The 19292-nt window shown below is 43.9% G+C and overlaps 3 protein-coding genes across 5 annotated transcripts in view; 2 read left to right on the top strand and 1 right to left on the bottom strand.

The window, feature by feature from the left end:
- ABAT (4-aminobutyrate aminotransferase) overlaps positions 1–7279 on the top strand; it is a 46071-nt gene extending 38792 nt beyond the window's left edge. For all 3 annotated transcript variants that reach the window (XM_088524599.1, XM_088524597.1, XM_088524598.1), the window contains exons 9-16: positions 338–400; positions 1701–1764; positions 2458–2606; positions 3767–3904; positions 4905–5072; positions 5766–5912; positions 6662–6773; positions 7109–7279. In XM_088524599.1, coding sequence (XP_088380725.1) covers positions 338–400; positions 1701–1764; positions 2458–2606; positions 3767–3904; positions 4905–5072; positions 5766–5912; positions 6662–6773; positions 7109–7230 — 963 coding nt within the window. In that variant the 3' untranslated portion in view covers positions 7231–7279. The remainder of the gene's footprint in view (positions 1–337; positions 401–1700; positions 1765–2457; positions 2607–3766; positions 3905–4904; positions 5073–5765; positions 5913–6661; positions 6774–7108) is intronic.
- Positions 7280–10651: 3372 nt separating this feature from the next.
- TMEM186 (transmembrane protein 186) lies at positions 10652–11666 on the bottom strand. The gene is made up of 2 exons (XM_088524607.1): positions 11462–11666; positions 10652–11205 (listed from the first exon to the last, which is right to left on the bottom strand). The coding sequence occupies exons 1-2, from the start codon at positions 11664–11666 to the stop codon at positions 10652–10654; spliced, it is 759 nt and encodes a 252-aa protein (XP_088380733.1).
- Positions 11667–11709: 43 nt separating this feature from the next.
- On the top strand, positions 11710–17572 carry PMM2 (phosphomannomutase 2). Its single transcript, XM_088524614.1, has 7 exons — positions 11710–11854; positions 11999–12075; positions 12819–12910; positions 13607–13706; positions 14432–14507; positions 15230–15345; positions 17113–17572. The coding sequence occupies exons 1-7, from the start codon at positions 11758–11760 to the stop codon at positions 17215–17217; spliced, it is 663 nt and encodes a 220-aa protein (XP_088380740.1). The 5' UTR covers positions 11710–11757; the 3' UTR covers positions 17218–17572.
- Positions 17573–19292: the final 1720 nt, after the last annotated feature.

Here is a 19292-nt window from a genome sequence, read left to right as displayed (position 1 = left end):
TTTGAGTCTCTTTTACTAAGTATCTGATGATAGATCAGATCTCAGGCAGAGACCTTGCTGATATGCTGAGTGCAGAGAAATATCATTTGGAACTCCAAAATCAAGACCCAAACCTGCAGAAAGCTTGTAATAGTCCTTTCGCTAGTCCTAAACCTCATGGATTTATTTATCTTAAATTAGTTTGTCTTCTGAAATGCAGATTGTAGTAAGTACCTAAAGGCCCAACTCCACATTTTCGTTGCCTGCTATTTGGAATATCACCATTATTAATGCTAGTCCTTGGCCACATTCATTCATTGGTCGCAACTGAGGGAAAACTAATTGTTATTTTTTGCAGAGCAAGGAGAGGGGCCATAATAATGTCACAAAAGAAGAACTGGAATCTTGCATGATTAACCAGGTAAGACTTTTAACCACATTTACAGAGGTAGCGCTGACTTGATTTATAAGGGAAGCTTGGGGGAAAAAAAAGTTATTTTCCTATCTTTGAATTGAAGTCCTAGCTTTGTAAAATTTAGGAAAAAGTTAAATACAAACTGCTTCAAACAGATGTCAAGCTTTGCTCCTCATATTCTCCTGCACCCTTCCCAGCCGTGAAACTGAGGAAAATCTTTCCGTCATGAAATACCATCTGCTAGAGTAGGGTCCTAGATCCATCCACTTGTGTCCATGGAGGACACAAGCAGACTTTTATAAATAAAATAACATTACATTCTTTAAATTTTTCTGGAAACTGTGATTTTATAGCTTAAACTAATCAAAGGATTGGTCAAAATTTGACTGACTGAATGTTAACAACGTCATCCTAAAGGATCAGAAAATTAAGACACAAGTGAAAAGCCTCTAAATGCCCCATTCAGCTTTGACCAAAGCAGTCTTGCTCTTGCCAGTGACAAAACTTCATATGCAGTATTCAATCTCTTTTATGAGAAAAATACCTTATAAATGAATAACCTGCTGGTTCTAACCTGATCTTCGGCACTTGTATAGTGACACAGCATTCAGTTCATTCACACTGCATTAGGGAACCTGGATGGTTTTAAAAATGTGAAGGATGTTTTAGGTGGTTGTTTTGGGGTTGCTTTTTCTTTTTTCTTTTCCCCAAAATTATTTGCTCAAGTGGATCAGTTCTTTCATTTTTCTCTCAGCATGGTTGCACACAGGCTTGTGCCAATACAAGTAAGAGGTTGGCACATCCTGACCTGAAAGAACAGGAATTTTGTAAGCTGACAACAGCACCAAATACTTCTGTAATGTGATGATTGCTTTTTATCCAAGTTTAGCTGTCTAGACATTAAGTTTCTAGTTTGAGATATTTGAGTTTTCATTATAATCGTGGAGGGAGGGGATTGTCAGAGAGCAATTCTCCCTCTCTGAGAGGAATCCACCTACAAATATGGCAGTCATGGGCTTGTACCACACGGATGGGTACAAGATTCAAGGGTGTAAGTAGCGTGTGGACAGTGAAAATATGAGGCAGTTTTTGAGTGACAAATGTACTTGTTTAAATGGGTGAAGAGAGCACTTTATAGCACCGTCTGGTTTGGTTTGGAGAGGTGCTTCCCTGCCTGGATTGGAGCGGACGGCCGCTCCTTATGTAAGCGAGGTGGCGGCGCGCGGCCTGCACTGCCATCTGCCTGCGGCCTGCGCCCCCTGCGCCACCATCTGCCTGCGGCCCTCACCCTCTGCTCTGCTTCCAGGCCCCCGGCTGCCCCGACTACGCCATGCTCTCCTTCATGGGTGGCTTCCACGGACGCACCTTGGGTAAGGCGGGCTCTGGCAGGGACATGTTCCTTTCTCAGCTGCTGTTAGCCCCTGCAGTATTCATCACCTCATGCAGGTTGTGAAAATTAGGTGTTTCCTTAGTTAGTAGCAGTGAAGGCTACAGGTTTATAAAAGGTTTGCCTTAGCAGCTCTATCAGCCCTAAAACACACTGCTTGTTTTGAGAGACGGTTTATTTACTTCATCTTTTGAGTATCTGTTTTCAGAAGACTCCCTACTTTCATTCTGAATCCAAGGTTTGCTGTCTGTACAAGTTAAAATTTAAATCATGAGGTAAAATTACTGCAGCATACAAACGCTGTCACTTGTTTTTAGGTTTTAGGTAGACTCAATCCCTATCCTAAACATGCTACCCAACTCCCAGCTTTGCAACAAGTTGACTTTGGAATGGTGAAACTTTCTAGTCTGAGCGTTGCTTTTCTGTAAAGCAGAGTCACACAGACCCTCTTCTTTTGGGACACTGTTCCACAGAACCTGAGGCTTCAAAGTTAGCGCAGTTCCCTTAGGCTTCACAAAGCCCAATTACTCAGTGTTTCAGAAAATCAAATAAAAACAGAGAGCAATGAACAGAAATCCTCAGTCTTGGTGTCAGGCAGTTTTTCACCTCTTCGTAACTTTCGTCCTGTATTCTTCCTAGTCAGATATTGTTTTAATTCTTGTTTTTCTGGGTTTAGGTTGCTTAGCTACAACTCATTCTAAAGCAATTCACAAATTAGACATCCCATCGCTGGACTGGCCTATTGCTCCATTTCCAAGGCTAAAGTATCCTTTGGAAGACTTTGTGAAAGAGAATCAACAGGAAGAAGCCCGTTGTTTAGAAGAGGTAAAAAAATCTCTGGCAGTCTTCAGTTGTTTTCTTTTTGAAATAATGAATAGCATTAGCAGGATTAGCTGCTTTTCACTTAAAGAGTGTTTTCAGGGATTGGAACAGCATGTGATTAAAAACAGCATTCGCTGTTGTTTACGGTGAGAAGTTTGTGCCTGCCTTTCAGAAAGAATGATCAGCTGACCTGTGACTATCAGAAGTCTACGTAAATCATACCGAAGTGAAATCTCACATGCAGGAGTAGTTTTTTCTATCACAATGAACTTGTCTGACACAGCTTGGAGGAGGATGCCAAGACAAATCCTAGTGTGTGCAATCACCCAAAAACAGAACCTGTAATATTTTTTTTCAGCTTTTTCACCCTTCCTAAAAGATAAGTATTCTAGACTAGTCTAGCCTTCTAGAGTAAAGTCTGGTCCCACAGGTACAGGACGTAAGTGGGTAGCCGAAAAGGCTTGTTGCAGGGACTCTGTGCCCTTCCAGGGGAAAGGAAGGCTGAGCAGAACGGAGTTTAACCCAAGCTGTGTGCAGGTACCAGAACAGGAAGATACGTGTCTGTACAGGTTGTGGGCCCTGAAAGCTGGAAGTGGTATTTCAAGCAAAATAGCATTACTAATCTCAGCGACTGGTGCCACAGGGTTACTTAAAACTTCTCTTTAAGTCCTTATCAGCAACCAGATTTCTGTACTAATTCATCTGATTAAAATATCTGCACTAGGTGACTAGAAAAAGCAAACCTGTCAGATTGCCTTAATATGTTAGATGAGCTTTGTGTTCGGACACAAAATATGCTTTTTTTTTTTTTTTTCTTTCTTCTCTCTATGTTACTTGGGTGGAGTAACAGCAATGGCTTAGTAAACCTCTGTAGTTTCCATGATACAATCAGCTGAAATTTTTAGATTTTCCAACCTAATGTTAATTTATATTAGCGTGTGAGCTAAACTGTTTTCTAGTTACAATGTTTCTCAGTATGTTTCAAACTTTAGGACAAACAAGAGGACAGTGATAAATCCTGGAGCAGCTGCTTTATTCCTTGGGGCTCCTAATACCTTAATAGCCAGAAATGGCTTTGCATCAAGAAAGTTTAATCTTTCTGGGAAGAAATGTGCCAGTGTCCTGAAAGGAAAATATAACAGAAGTGTTTGATTTTTTTTTAGGTGGAAGATCTAATTGTGAAGTACAGGAAAAAGAAGAAGATTGTGGCTGGAATCATCGTGGAACCAATACAGTCAGAGGGTGGGGACAACCACGCTTCCGATGACTTCTTCAGGAAGCTACGGGATATTGCCAGGAAGGTAACTGGGCCTGTCACTGTCACACAGCAGCAGCTGAGCATGTGTGGATTTGCTCCTGTGTCCACAGGACTCTCTTCCCACCCAGCCCCAGGCAATTATAGAGCTTTTTCACATGCCTCCTCAGTAGCTGCTGGGATAGTTACATATACATATTCAGATGTAGGCAATCCCTATAGTCAGCATGGTGTTTTTGCTTCTATTTTGTGCATTCTAAGTGGTTTCCTTAGTCAAATACGTTTTATTCTAGGTCAAAGAAGCTACTCTGACCCATTAACTATGGGTTTCACAGTAGTGCTCTTTAAATGGTAGTGCTGATTTTCTGAGTGATTTCAACCCGTGCCAGAAGAGATGGGTACGGATAATATTTTTGTTGAAATACTTGTTTCAAATGGCCAAACATTTGGCAGAAACACAACAGACAGAAACACAAGCTGAGTCCACACGTAAGTGGTGATGTTCCAGTAAGCCAGCAATGAAAACAAGGCAGATATCTCCATACTTGACATATAAAGTTACCTGTTTAGAAGTGATGGCCCTCAGTAAGATCTCCTTCATGCTTCTTCTCCCCAACTAACATTTGTGGGAGAAACTAATGTGTGCTTGTGAAGAAGGGCATAGGTGACATTTGAACATAGGAACATGAGGTTCTTAATGCTTTACTTCTGTCTGAGGTTTTGAAAATTGCATCCAGACTCCTAGATGTTTTCAGGCATCCTCTGGAGGTGCCTAAGGCTGGACTAGGTAAAAACATATATTGCTTTTGTGGACTTATGCAGAAATGTTTCTGGTGGCATTCTTGTAAACTGCCAATTTTTGACTAAGATTTAATGCAAAATGAGTTAAAAGCCCAATTAGAAAATCTGTGGGCAATGATTTTGAGCTGGGGAGATGTGGGAGAGGTGAAGGCAGAGGAAGGGATGAATGTTCCGTACGGCTGGGTTGTGTTTATCCATTGGAAATGCGGACTCGCGCTCCCTGCACTGCGACCCTCTCTCCACAGCACGGCTGCGCGTTCCTCGTGGATGAAGTGCAGACAGGAGGTGGCTGCACAGGAAAGTTCTGGGCACATGAACATTGGGGCCTGGATGATCCAGCAGATGTGGTAACGTTTAGTAAGAAGATGATGACAGGAGGATTTTTCCACAAAGAGGAGTTCAGGCCAAACGCTGTAAGTATTTGCAATTATATGGCTCATTCTTGAGTACCTGTGATGTACAGCTACAGCTTTAGCCCAGTCTCTCTCAGTCACAAGGTTGCAAGACTGGTGGGAGAGATGGAGAACTGAGTGTGTGTATATATATACATATATATATATATATATATATAGAGAGAGAGAGAGAGAGAGAGAGAGAACCTTACCTAATAAACTACTCCTCAGTACCAAATCTGGCCACAAATTGACACCTTTCTGGGGCAGGGAGACTTGGTATCTTCAGAGTTGGCAGGTAAGCACAGTCTGTCAGCAAGGTTTCTTCCTGATATCAATAGTATCATTTTAGATGTAATAAATGAAAAAAAAAAAAAGAAAAAGAACTAATGGGAGGACATAAGGCTTGAATGCCAAAGCTGTGTAGATGGTGCTGATTCCCTGTTATCTATCGCAGTGTTTCAATGAGATGTCAGTTGCAAGAGAAGATACACTAAATCCATTGCATACAGTAGTCCAGCTTTGATTTTGCTGAGCAGGACAGGCACTGTCTTTTGCTTTTACAACAACAGGAACAATAAAAGGCATTGGGGAGATAAGCAAGTTTTTTGATATAGCAGCTGGTTTTATTACCAGCTTGGTGACTTGCTCTTCTAAGGGCAGAGTGCTATGGTGATTGGCCTGTTAACATGCAACTCTCCACCTTTTCCTAAGCCGTACCGTATTTTTAACACCTGGCTTGGAGATCCATCCAAGAACCTTATGCTTGCTGAAGTTATTAAGGTTATTAAAAATGAAGACCTTCTCAGCAATGCAGTCCATGCAGGAAAAGCACTACTGACCGGGCTCCTGGATTTACAGGTAAACATTTGGAATGCTTACTATCTGCTTATAGGAGAAAAGTGGATTAGAAACAATTTACTGATCATAACCTCCTGGTTTAGATACTTTAGTGAAAGGCTGAATAAATATGTCCTATTTTGAATTGAAGTTAACTTTCTGTTACTATCTCAAGAATGCTGATTTTATACAGTTGTTTTTATATAATGCTGCTTTATAGAATATTTTATACTTTTTTGAATATATATACTATTATTTCTACTATCCAAACCAAACTTACACTATCCAACCAAGACAGTTACTCTTGAATAAAAGGATTGTAACTCAGTTACTAGTGGAGCAGAGTAAGTGTGCCTTGCGGCAGCGTGAGGATGAGTGAGTTTCTAAACCCATTCCAGGTTGTTCAGGTTTGCCCAGAGTGCACATCCAGATGCAGGTTGTGTTACGCTCAATTCATGAAGCTCAAAGATTCTCTTTGACCCAGCTCAGGGGGTTCAAATTCAGTCCCTGCGTCAGGTGTTTAGCTCCTTTGTAAAGAGATGACGTGAGAGCTGCCTGCTCTACAGCTCTAGTCTGCTCTAGCTGTGCATACTGTTGTCAGGAATGGGTGAACAGGACACAAGGTTGTCAGACAATCAGGCTGTGCAGGTGCTACTCTCTAGGACTGAGAGGAAGCAGCTTTTCCGTGGGCAGGATGTGCGGGCAGAGCAGGCGCCAGGTGCCCTCTGTTGCAGCAGCTGCCACACGTGGCTCCTGGCGTCTCGTTGCAGGCTCGCTACCCCCACCTCATCAGCAGAGTGAGAGGAAGAGGAACGTTCTGCTCCTTTGACACTCCAAATGATGCAACTAGAAACAAATTAATTACAATAGCCAGAAACAAAGGTAAGAATGTCTGTGTGTAAAGTAACTTGAAGCTAAACAGATGGAGATATAATGCTTTAGATTTTCCTTTTCTATATGGCCCGTGTGCACTAGGCCATATGTGCGCTAGGCCACTATGTGCACTAGAAGCCAGTGCTGAACAAGATTGTAATTAGATTTTTCTGAAAATACTGTCATTTTCATAAACATACAGGCACACACAATGTCCACCTCCTCCTTATATCACACCTTCCTGAAGAGACAATGCAGGATGCACGTTATTTCTGACCTCTCTCATGTTCCTCTGCCTCTTTAGTCCCTTAGTGAAGGGACTAAAGCAGCTCTTCTTATCTTAGGTGTGGTGCTGGGAGGCTGCGGGGACAGGTCGATTCGGTTTCGGCCAACGCTGATCTTCAAGGACCATCACGCACATCTCTTCCTGAACATTTTCAGTGACATCTTAGCGAACTTCAAGTAAAAAGCAGCTCCCTTGCATTGAACAACTCAGATTACGAGATTAGTTTGCATTAATTCATGTCTCTCCACTTACAAGATAAGTGTAGTCATAAGCCGAGGTTTGTGTTGTCTGTGGCCCTGCCCAAGGTGAGCAGCTCCAGGCACACTGGACATGGCCGAGCCCTGGTCCTGGTCACCAGCAGCTGTCCTGCACCCCGCCGTCGTGGAGGCCACAGCCCCCACCTTCAGGCTTGGGTCATAAGAATTGCAAGGTCCTCCCTGCGTTCTGGCCCCAACTCTTAGGTAGTCTGAATACGACCTAGTACAATCTATGTTTTCACAGATGATTACCATAGCTTTAGGCATGTCCAGAAGCAGCAACAAACCTGCAAGTGCGGCATGAAGTTAGGGCCTGTGCCTGCCGCACAGAAAGCGCTGCTCGTGAACGGTCACTGGGATAAAGTAGGTGTTCCAAGGAAAGTTCTGCTTCCCACCACTGCCAAGTACAGTATTTTACAGCATAATTGCCAGCTTTATGCCCCCAAATACAGAAGTCTGCCATGGCCAGCTGGATCAGGATGCCATCAACTACTGTGCCCAGCCTTCAGTCTACAGGTAACACTGCAGGGACACCAGTGCCCTCAGCCCACGCGCAGCGTTGTAGGCGGAAGAGAAGTACTGATACTTCTTTCCTCATCCCTATTGATACTTCTTTCTTCATCCTGGATTTTAAATCTTTTGGATTGTCTCTTAGAATCAACTTGTACAGAGACAGTTATATGTAAAGTGCATTGTTTACTAAAGCTTAGACTATCACATGAAGCACATACTTCCACCTCCATCAGCAATCTCAAATGGTCTGAGATTGTTTTACTTTTTGCCTGTAATGCACCGTAAGAGCCATTCATGTAGATATTACGAGTTCTACACAAATACCTTAAGGTATTTTGTGAAAATACAGCAGATTTGAATTGCTTTATCTTAGCCATTACCAGACCAGAGCCGCTGCAGTCAAGGCTGAAATGCCAGGGCCAGCACATTGTTTATTTTGCTTTAGTATTTTATTCTAAGGCAAGCACAGTGCTTCAGGGGGCTCCTAGAAAGTCACTGTATCAAAAAGTGTCGACAATTAATTAATCTGTTTATCTTCAGATAATTGTTTTGGACATCTCTTTGATACTTACTCTTTGCTACTGGCTTAAGGCTGACTTGAACTGTGCCCCGTGCCTTTTTTTTCCTTACCTAACAAGCATCTCAATTTTGATTATATTATGCAACAACAAGGACCACCTCTGACTTTATGGCCCTACCAGCATTTTAACCACAATTTTTTTAAGTATGTAGTAAGATACGAGGCAGTTAAGGGATTTATAAATCTTTCTGAAAGCTACCAAATTACGCAAGGTTTCTTACCTGCCTTAGTGTTAATTGTGGTCTTCCCCTTACAGTTTTTGAGTACAGGTATGCAGCAACTCCAGAAACGTCCCTTCTGCTAGCTTAAAAATAATGGAATTTCTGTAATACTCCCTACAGAGCCCAGACTTCTGGTGCCTGCTGGCAAGAATCTGAGCAGGTTTTGAACAAATACTGTGGAAATCTCAGGGTTTCCACAGAGGATTGGTGAACAGGTGGTCAACGGAGCCTCATTGCCATTGCTGTCCTAGTGAGCACACTGTTATCAGGAGGAAAGTCAAACTGAGAATATATCCCACCTCCTTTTGGAAACTAGTTTGTCCAACATATCAGTGCAGTAGTTTTAGGAAACATCTCTAGCAAGTCTTGTACTTTTACAGAAACAAAGGTCCAGTAATTTGAAGTCTTACCACATCTTCACTTTTATTATGAATACTCTAGGTGTTTTTATAATTTTTACTGACACTCAGTAACTGTATAATTGTGTACAACATGTTGATGAAGTCATGTTAGAGAACACATAAAGCTCTACAGCTGAAGCATCATAAAGGTAATATTGTTTACAGCATACTGTGGACCGTGCCAAATAAGCGTTTCAACAAATACTTATCTACACTTCATGGTGTAACTCATAATTCTGTACACAGATCCATAAAATGACATCTCATGTGTAATCAATATTCTTAAATAAAATATTTATAAAGGAACTCCTCAGCCTTTTATTTTACACTGAGTGCATACTAAATATACTCTAACGTGGATGAGTATCCTGCATATACAGTGTACATACAGCCCACTTCAGTCAGCCGGTATCTTGCTGGTGTCGTGGCTAAGACAAGAGTTTCTTTTTTCTGTCTTGATAGTGCTGTGCCGCTCTATCAGTCAAAACTTTAAATAACTTGGATGCTATTATGAAAAGTTCAACAGTAATAAATATGAAATCGTGGTCACACATTTTAATGGCAATTTTACTTATCCACATCTACTGTTCCACCCCACCAAGAGACAGAGGTTCCAATAGACCTGAAGGAGAAATGGGGAAAAAAGAACACACCAAACATCCCTTTTTCTGAGGGCTATGTTTATTTGCAATTGTTTGAAATGAAGTGAGGGCTGGAAGAGCAGTGCAGGCAGGAAGCTTGTACTTAGTTTACTTAGCTTACTGTAAACAGTAGCCTAAAGGAAACGCAACATGAGCACGTGCAATACGGGGCATTTACCTGCTAGGCTGCAGAAAATGACGATTAGGTTACAAAGAGCACTTGGGAAGGGATCATACCCTGTCCCTGTAACTGACAGGTTCAGGAGTGTTTTTTTTTTTTCCTCTCCATTTTAGTAGGAAACCAGTTTCTGTGAGAAGCTCCTGAAATGCTGCCCCAGTCTCTACCTTTCTCTAAGTTGCAGTGTGCGCTCCTGCAGTGCAGGGTCACTTCACCTCCAAGAAGAGCTTGCTAAGAGACCCATCTTCCTAACACAAGCACTCACGAGAAGCTGGTCAAAATACTGTTTCTCTGATGCTGATTTTATCTGCTAGAAAAACTGCTACAGCATTATACATCTGCCTTTCCAATCATCCCATGATTTCATTACCACAGGGCTATATCTGTGTGGCATCTAGCAGTCCTTATCATACACTTACTTGAAAGAAAATTCAGGAGCTCATTGGCCCCAAGTTTCCTAAAAACAGTCACTTAAGAGTCAGGATGCTCTGCCATGGTGCTGCATTCCCTTTAAACATTTTCACTGTACAGGAGCACTCAGTCAAGGAGGCACCTGCGACTGCATGATCCAAGCACTGCGATGCAGATTTTGAGCTGCCAGTGCCTGTGCATGAAACAAACTTGCTGGATCCAGACAAGAGATCCTGCCTGCACCTTAACTCATTCACACCTTTAACTCATTCTTTACCACTTCTGCTTTCGCTTACCAGAAGACTTTGCTTAGAACCATGGAATTGCATCAGTTCCATACAGCCAATAAACTTCTTGGAAGAATACAGAAGTCACAACCAGTCGGCATTAGCTGCTGCATCACTCAAGTTCTCCAAATATCTGAGTAAACCGCTCTCTATCCACAATCTGTCCATACTTGAGTGTAAAATACAGGATGTCCGCACTATCGTACCGCCTGAACTGGCGCAGCAGCTCCTGTTTGCTGTCCCCAACGTCGTCCAGCGTCATGACGGTCTCCAGCGGGCACAGGACATCCCTGCGCCGTCCCCAGAAAGTCAGGTGGGCCACTTTGACGGTGCCACCGCTCTCGCTGAGGTAGATGAAGCCAATGATGCGTCGGAAGTAGTAGCTCATGCCGTAGAGCATGGAGCCCGCGAAGAGCACGACGCCGCCCGTGTAGAGCAGTGCGGCCGCCGACACCTGCCCATGTGCGTGCAGGTAGCAGACGGGCGGCAGGGCGGCCGCTGTGATGGCCGTTTGCAGCAGCTTCATCCTCGACAGCGCCCGGCAGTATCGGATGCCCGGGAAGCGATAGACGAGGTGGAAGCGCTCGGCCGCCTCCGCCGCCGGCTGCGCGCGGGGCTCCCCGCTGAGGCGCCGCAGGGGCCCGCCGGGCAGCGGCGGCCACAGGACTGCCCGTCGCAGGCAGCACCGGAACTGCAAGAGAGCGAGACGCGGCCGCGGCTTGCGAGGCACCGGCACCACCCGCCCCAACGGCCGCCACACGCCTCACCCGCCGACACGAGCGGCAGCGGCGGCGCAAACGGCCACCCTCAGCCCGCGCTCCCCCTCCCCAGCAAGAGCCGCGTCCCCGCGGCTGGGGACGCCTCTCCCCGGGCCGGGCCGCGCGGCTTTCCCGTCCCGTCCCGTCCCGCCCCTGCCGCTCACCGCCGCCATGGAGCCACCCGCACGCCTGCGCAGCGCCGCCCTCCCGCCTCGCGGCTCCGAGTGGCTCCGCGTAACGGGGCGGAGCGGCGCTTGCCGCGCTCTTCCCGCCGCGCCCGGCGCTATGGAGGAGGCGGATGCGGGGAGCGTGCTCTGCCTCTTCGACGTGGACGGCACCCTGACGGCGCCGCGCCAGGCGAGTGCCCATCTGGGACCCCTGCTCCAACCCCCGGGGGCCCCGCGCGCCCCTGCCCGGGCTCACGGGGCCGCTTCTCGCCCCGCAGAGGGTCGCAGCGGAGATGGCCGAGTTCCTGCAGCGGCTGCGGCGCCGCGTGCGCGTGGGCGTCGTGGGCGGCTCCGACCTGGGAAAGCTGCGCGAGCAGCTCGGAGACGACGGTGAGGAGCAGGCGGGTGGCGGGCCGGGCGCGACGAAGGTCAGTGCTTTGCTTTAGGGGAAAGCTATAAATCACTGCCTCGTCTTGTTCTGCTGCTGCTGCTTCTTTTTTTTTTTTTTTTTTTTCTTTTTCCTCCTGGTTTTAGTGATTGAAAAATTTGACTACGTTTTCCCTGAAAACGGTCTTGTGGCGTACAAAGACGGGAAGTTCTTGAGCAAGCAGGTATGTTTGAAGTGCCGGGTAAAGTGGGAACATGTATCCAAGCTTCAGCTCTCCTGCCTCAGAGCGGCCCTTGGAAATGATCCCTTGGCGGAGGCCGACGCTGCTGTTACTTCTGTAACAGACCCTTCCTTGGGATCCCCGACTTGTGCAGTGACCATCTTCTCCTCAAGCTTCCTTCCGGGGATGCTCCCAAAGCCATAAGCTGTTGGGAGTAACTGGCCACGTGAGAGCAGTGGAAATCCCGGAGCAGCGTTTCCGCCTCCATAGGCCTCTGCTCCCACAGCTCCCGGGGAGCTGCTGCCACGGATGATGCCTGTTGCCTTGGGCCTCATCAAGTTCCTTTTCTCTCTTGAGCTGCTCCTTACACTTAATTCAGGAGTGCACGTTCTGATGAACAGCCTAAGGTGGACCCTGACCAGTGCAGTCATTTCCAGTTCTTTGGAATAATGAGATCTCCATTGCTTTGTGCTTGGCTGCAGTAGACATTAACTGTGACTTTTCATTTAGGTCTATGTCTCTGGCCCACAGAACTGTATGCCTGTATGGAACATGTTAAATAACAGTTCGCTGTTACAGTTTTAAAAGAATAGGAGCCCATAGTCAGCATCACCTATTTCTTGAAGCCTTGTTTTTCCCCAGTACTAACCGTGTCTGAGTGTCCAGTATCTGTTTTCTCCTCTAAGATGACCTGCTTTAGAATCTCAGCCCGTGAGCCCTTGGCTGAAACGTGTTTCTTCTGCTAGAGCATTCAGGGCCACTTGGGTGAGGACGTTCTTCAAGATGTCATCAACTACTGCCTGAGCTACATTGCAAAGATTAAACTGCCAAAGAAAAGGTATGTGCATCTCCGTGTCACCTTATCCTTGGAGTTAGTGTTGAGCATCAAAACATAAAGCAGACTCTTGATTCATCAGAAGAAAAATATTTTGTGTGTGAGGAATGCATAGGTGACAAAGGATTACAAGTTGTGTTTTTATTCCAGAGCTGTTTATTTTCCATCTTTCTGGCTTTTCACAGACAATGATGAGGATTTCAAATAGGACTTGAAATCCTTATAAGTTTTTCTTGAGAAGAAAGGGAAATTAAACTTTTATAGGAAAATCATTCCCTTGGTGTGTTTGGAATTCAGCAGCGTGGTGGTTTCCGTATAATAGAAGTTTGCAGTAAGATCGGTTCTGTGTGAGATATTAATGCATCCTTCGTGGGAGGCTACTTGGATGCTTTAAACTTTGTCCTTTCACCCCAGACCTAGAAGACTGGCCTCTGAGGATGAAAGTCACATTGACAGGATGCTCCAGTTTACTTTTAAAACAGAATAGGGCCATGTTGAGGCCGCTGGATTCACATAAAAGTGCAGAAGACCTCTGGTGCCAGAGGTCCTGATGCTTTTTCATGCATACAATGAGAGGCTAAAGGAGACCTGCAATTCCCATTGTCTTTAGAATTAAACAAAACTTCTTGTGATACCCAATAATCCGAGCTATTTTTTCATGTTTTCGCTCTTGCTAATCTTTTTTTTTTTTTCCCCCAGGGGTACTTTCATTGAGTTCCGAAATGGGATGTTAAATGTGTCCCCCATTGGAAGAAGCTGCAGCCAGGAGGAGCGCATTGAGTTCTATGAACTTGATAAGGTAAGTTACAGCTCTTGGAAATACATGACTCTTCTGAGCGAGGCAGCTATGCTCAAATTATGGTTTTAAAGAAGCATTTGCATTTTGTCTGATTTTGCATTTTAATTCTTTCCATGTAGCTGAACAAACATCAGAGTTCAGCCTTCAGGAAATAGCTCTCTGGAGCAAGAGTAGTGATTTGCAGGAAGGTTTATTCCATTTGTTTCTTCATTCCTCTATGCAGAGTACTGGATTCCCACTTCGCATAAATCAGGAACTGGAGAGGAATCTCTGCTTACCCTTCAGTGTCCCGGCTTTTGTTCTGTGCACACCAATAAAATTATTCCCTTTCTTGTCAAATCCTTTAAGTTTTTTGAGCAAAATTTAAAAGCCTTGATTGAACTACCTTTTATCTCCCCTTTACACTGCAAACTATGCAAGATTGAAATGAATCTGAGCCACGCTACCTGATTGATGTTTTGGTGCCTCAATTTCCTCCCCTGTAAAATTGAATTTTACCAGGAGATAAGCTGACTTTATTGGTATTTTAAGATTTTTGGATAGAAACGTGGATATCACAGTATGTATGTTGAGTTTGGCTCTCATTATTTTTTACAAGTTGTTAATAGATGTAGAGATATTCTCAGCATACTTAAAGTATTAATAGAATATAGCTATATAGCACTGTTTTTTTTTTCAAATCATTGAAATAACAGCACGTAATTGACTCTTTTCCTCCTGAACAGAAGGAACATATAAGAGAGAAATTTGTAGCTGATTTACAAAGAGACTTTGCAGGAAAAGGCCTCACGTTTTCTATAGGTAACTCATTTAAAATAATTTCATTTAAAACAATTCATTCAAATTACATTTAAGATCATAGAATCATAGAATGCTTAAGGTTGGCAGGGACCTCTAGAGGTCATCTAGTCCAACCCCCTACACACGCAGGGTCACCTAGAGCACGTGGCACAGGACCATGTCCGAGTGGGCTTTGAAGATCTCCAGAGAGGGAGGCTCCACAACCTCTCTGGGCAAAGATGAATCATGTTCTCATAGATGTGATATAACCTCTCATTTGTATGACCGTTCTCACTGTGGGGGTTGTTGCTGGCCCTGCCTGCAAGATTAAGCTATTTTTTTTCCTTTTAGTCTGTTAGTCTGTTTCCTTTAGTTAGTAATTTTTAATTGAAATCCATCAACAAAGAGAACTGCATTGCTTGTCATTAGTTGATGGTCTTTTAAAGTCAGTTATGTGCCTGGTTTTGCTCACTTTCAAAACCCATTGCATACTTCTGATTAGTCAGAGTTTCTTCTGCTAATCAATTATGATCAAAAATACTACATGAAACTGTTTCAGTAGCCCTTAGCTTGTCAGATCCCTGTGTGGGGGAAGAAAATCCAAAAGCAAATGCAAAGAAAAAAAATTTTGTAGTCTTGCAGTAACATTTTTGTGACTTCAACAAAGTTCTTCCTCAATTGTTCTCTTTTTCACAAATAGGGTCTTAAAATGAAATAATTTGCTTGGTTTGTGTCTCTCTTAGGAGGCCAGATAAGCATTGATGTGTTTCCAGAAGGCTGGGATAAGAGGTACTGCTTAGGAATTGTTGCCAAAGATGAATACAAGACTATTTATTTCTTTGGAGATAAGACTATGCCAGTGAGTATATTGTTTTGTACATACATTTCAGAGCTGCTGCTTTAGACCACAAGCCACACAGGTTCTAATCAATTAAAGATTGCCTGGGCAATGGGCCTAATTGTGAGGGATTGCCCTGAGCATGGATTGCGGTTCTCGTCTCTGAACACAGAGTTCTTCACAGGGTTAATACTGGAATATATCTGAAAATCCTGTAATTAGATTAAAAACCTAGGTGGCTTGACTTCATATAATCTGGATGGTGGTTGAGAGTAGTTGGGTAGAAGGATGTTTCTTGCTGGCTGGTGATTAAACACTTCAATTTTTCCATTGCATTTGAAAATGCTTTTTTGCCTGTACATTCAAGAACTGAAATTATCCCCCTCCCTGGTCCGTAGAGAGACCTAGAGTAGGCTGAAGGCTTCTGCAGGGTGACCCAGAGATGCTTGAATATGGAGCAGAGAATGGACTAGGATTAGCAGAGGGAACAGCATCCATAGGCCTTGCTTGATATTCAGGCCCTAACTACCGCTAAGGGGCTGCCCTTCAATAGCAGACAAAGTTCTCCATGAAAAATAAAAAGCTTTCTTTTTTTTTTTTTTTTTTTTTTTTTTTTTCTTCTCCTTGGCACTAGGTGCAAAAGCAATACCCGTCTCTCTGGCAAGGCGCTGATGGACTAGTTCTAAACCCTGTAAATGACAGGGCAGCATTTTCAGAGTTTCAAGGCAGCAAGAGTTGCTCTTGACTCACTGGAAAGCAGGGAGTGAGTGATGGAAAAAACAGCTATTCTTGTTTCCTGCAGTGCATGAACTTCTTTCAGGGCCCTCTGCTCTTGCAGGTGGCTCCCTGGTTCACTGAACTAACTGTGAAGGAACCTTTTGGCACTCCTGTAATTATTAACCAACTACAAATGTCACGTCAGACTCCGAGACAACAAGGACAAAACAGGGACAACAGTGTTAGCACAGGCTTAGCTGACAGGAAAGAAAACAACCTGGAAGGAAGAGGATAATGCAACGGAGTTGCAAATACCATGTGCTGGTATCATTATCTGTAACAAGTTTTACACCTTAACATTAACAGGGAAGCAAACAAGAATTAATCCTGTGCTGCTGTATGAAAGCAGCAACATAAACTAAACTGCTGCAGACTTCCTGGCAGTGGCTGGTGCTCTGCAGAAGCCTCAGCAGAGGCTGGCACAGACACATGGTGCAAACGCTCAGCACTGCCTTGACTTGGTGCTTGGCAGCTCTCGGCCTCCTGGAAGGCGGCGTCGCAGCGACGGGGCAGCAGCTGCTGCTGTTTGCAGGAGTTACTGCCTCTCAGAAACTAACCTGAAGAAAAAAAAAAAAAAAGGATTTCTGAAGCTTTTAGAATAAGATTTGATCCACCCCTGCAAAATTTTGTTCAGTTCTGCTAGCTACTTCATTAAAAAAAAATATATATATAGGCTGCTGCTGGTTGTGTATACTATGATAAGGACAGGAAAGACTGTTTCATCAGGATCCTCTGACTAGTAACCACTTCCAAATGCAATTTCCACTTGGTAGCCAGCAAGGCGACAGTGTTCTTAGGTGGCTGCAACCATCTCCATGCTGTGGTTCAACTGAACCTACGTTTCAGTTGCCGGGAGGCTGCTTCCAAGGCGTCCCCATGGGTACTTCATGACCAGCCTTTAAGTCTGGGGTTAATTCAGACTCTTTTCAGAATCTTTCCCCAACTATCTATGTACTGAGCTGAAGAATATCATGTCTTCATCTGCTTTTTTTTTCTTTTCCTCTGTTACAGGGTGGAAACGACTATGAGATTTTCACAGACTCCAGAACAGAAGGCTACAGCGTCACATCACCAGAAGATACAAGGAGAATCTGCGAGGAACTATTTTTTAGATGAAAGACTTTTTTACATGTCACACTTACAAAACAGTTAAGACAGGCTAGTAACTCAAAAAAAATTTCTTCATTCTGTGCAATCTTTCCTAATTGGTCAGAAAAGGCAAGTACTTTGTGCATCAGTCATTACTGGAAGTGTTTTTGAGTAGAACCTTCCTGACTGTAGAGTAGAACAGAGCTTCTTTGGGATCATCCTTTCACAATTTCCATTGGCACAAATACGCTGTTTTCTTTTGGATGGGTTGTTATTTGAGTCACCAGTCCAAAAGACTATTGCCTCTCATCTATTTCCCTGCAAGTGTTACTTTGGGAAGAGCAGTCCCCATTTCTCAGAAAACTCCATGTTTCTGGACAGACCACCCCACAAGCTCCTTGAGTGTAGATTAATTGCTAATTTAGCAGGGGCTACAGCTCATACCCGTGACAGTATAAAAGGCTTTGAAATCTGTATATGAAAAGACAGACAACTGTGGCTTTCAATTCTGATAACATTTATTATAGCCTTCCTTAGCTAACAAATTACTTTTTGGGGTGGGGCGGGAGGGGGAATATTGCTCTGTATGTGATTAGTGGCTGCCTTGAAATTGGCCTGCAAATTTTTATGCCTGGTTTTGATTTTGAAGCTGCTATTTAAAGATGATGAAAATTTTAGAGTACCTTTTTTTAATACTATGTTGTCCTAAAACTCATGCATTACCTGTCATCTGGGATTTTCCTCCTGAGCAGTGGGAGACAGGTTTCCTTTCCTTCTGGAAGGATTGAGCCTAGAGTCCCTGACCTGGCACACTTGAATTGAGGCCACCACCGCAGCAAAGATGCTGGAGTGACCTCCCAAAATAACTGTGCTGCCAATGCACAGTACAAGGAACGGCACCTTTGCTGTTTGCAGACTTTTTTAATCAACAATTAAAAAAAATACCATTAAGCAAACTTAAGCACGATAGTAAAATTTCTTTTTGTCATCATGTTAAGACTTCAAGGGTAAGTGAAATTTTAGTGCCAAGTTTGGGGAAAAAAAAAAAAAGCCTCAAAACTTTCAATTAAGATACAAGTTTAAGCTTAACAATCACTGTAACTGTTAATTATCTGACAATAGGAAAGTAGCTTGTGGGTGAATAATTTACTTTAGAAAATGAAAATAAAAGTATTTTATTATGTAAAATGCACTGTTGGAAACAACTTGTCATTTTGGTAAATTAAAAAGCAAACCAGACCTGGGGGTTCTGTGTTGCCCCTTGGTACAGTGAAATGACTGACTTGAATCTTTCCAGTTTCAGGTTTGCATAATGTTTCTTTCTACAGCTAAAAAAATGGGACTAAACACACAAAGGGCTCACAGAAAAGGAGAGCAGGGGGTGATGGCCTCACATCCAACCTTCTAATGCTTCTCAGGTGCCTGTTTGACCCCAGTATCTGCACCTTGCTGAACTGAGAGTACAAGGATTTTAATGAAGACGAACTTTAGATCTGGAAAGATGTTTAAAGATGGTCCCAGTGCAACATCTCTGTGCGTGGGTACATGCACATGTGTATGGATGTGATGCATCTAACTATGTGATTCCTTGCTCCTCAGTGGTTCCTCTTTTTGCAGAAACTCACCTTGGAAAACATCCTGCACTGGCTGAAATCCAAATTTGTTCTCAAACTAAAATGTGCAAATGTTTATGCCTCCATACATACAAACCTTAAACTGCAGCCTTTGCTAATAGCTGAGGTTTACCTGCTGTGTCTTGCACAGGGTGCTGATGGAGAAACAAACAACATGCTTCTGCAAAAAATAATACATAAATAAATCCACGGGTGTTGTTTCTACCTTACTGCTCCTTCCCAAAGCCATGTGCTACTGCAAAATAAACTTGTCTGTGCTGAAAAGCTTCTGCCCTTAAGCGTTTTCCTTTGTGGCGGCTGTCAGTGCTCCCCATCTGTTGTCACCAGTGTGAATGTAGAAAACCCCACAGCAAGCACAGCCCTTCCTGCCCCTGAGCCCCACAGGGGTCGCTTGGGCCTGGTTCCCTGCCCCAGGGCTCAGCTGCAACCGCCAGGCCCTCCTCCCTTGTGCCCCCTTCTCCGCTTACA

This window comes from Tinamus guttatus, unplaced genomic scaffold, assembly GCF_059628265.1.
Source record: "Tinamus guttatus ecotype Peru unplaced genomic scaffold, ASM5962826v1 Tinamus_guttatus_pri_ptg000212l, whole genome shotgun sequence".
Classification (NCBI taxonomy): Eukaryota; Metazoa; Chordata; class Aves; order Tinamiformes; family Tinamidae; genus Tinamus; species Tinamus guttatus.
The sequence above is the reverse complement of the archived record's forward strand: the minus strand, read 5'-3'. Positions and strand labels throughout refer to the sequence as shown.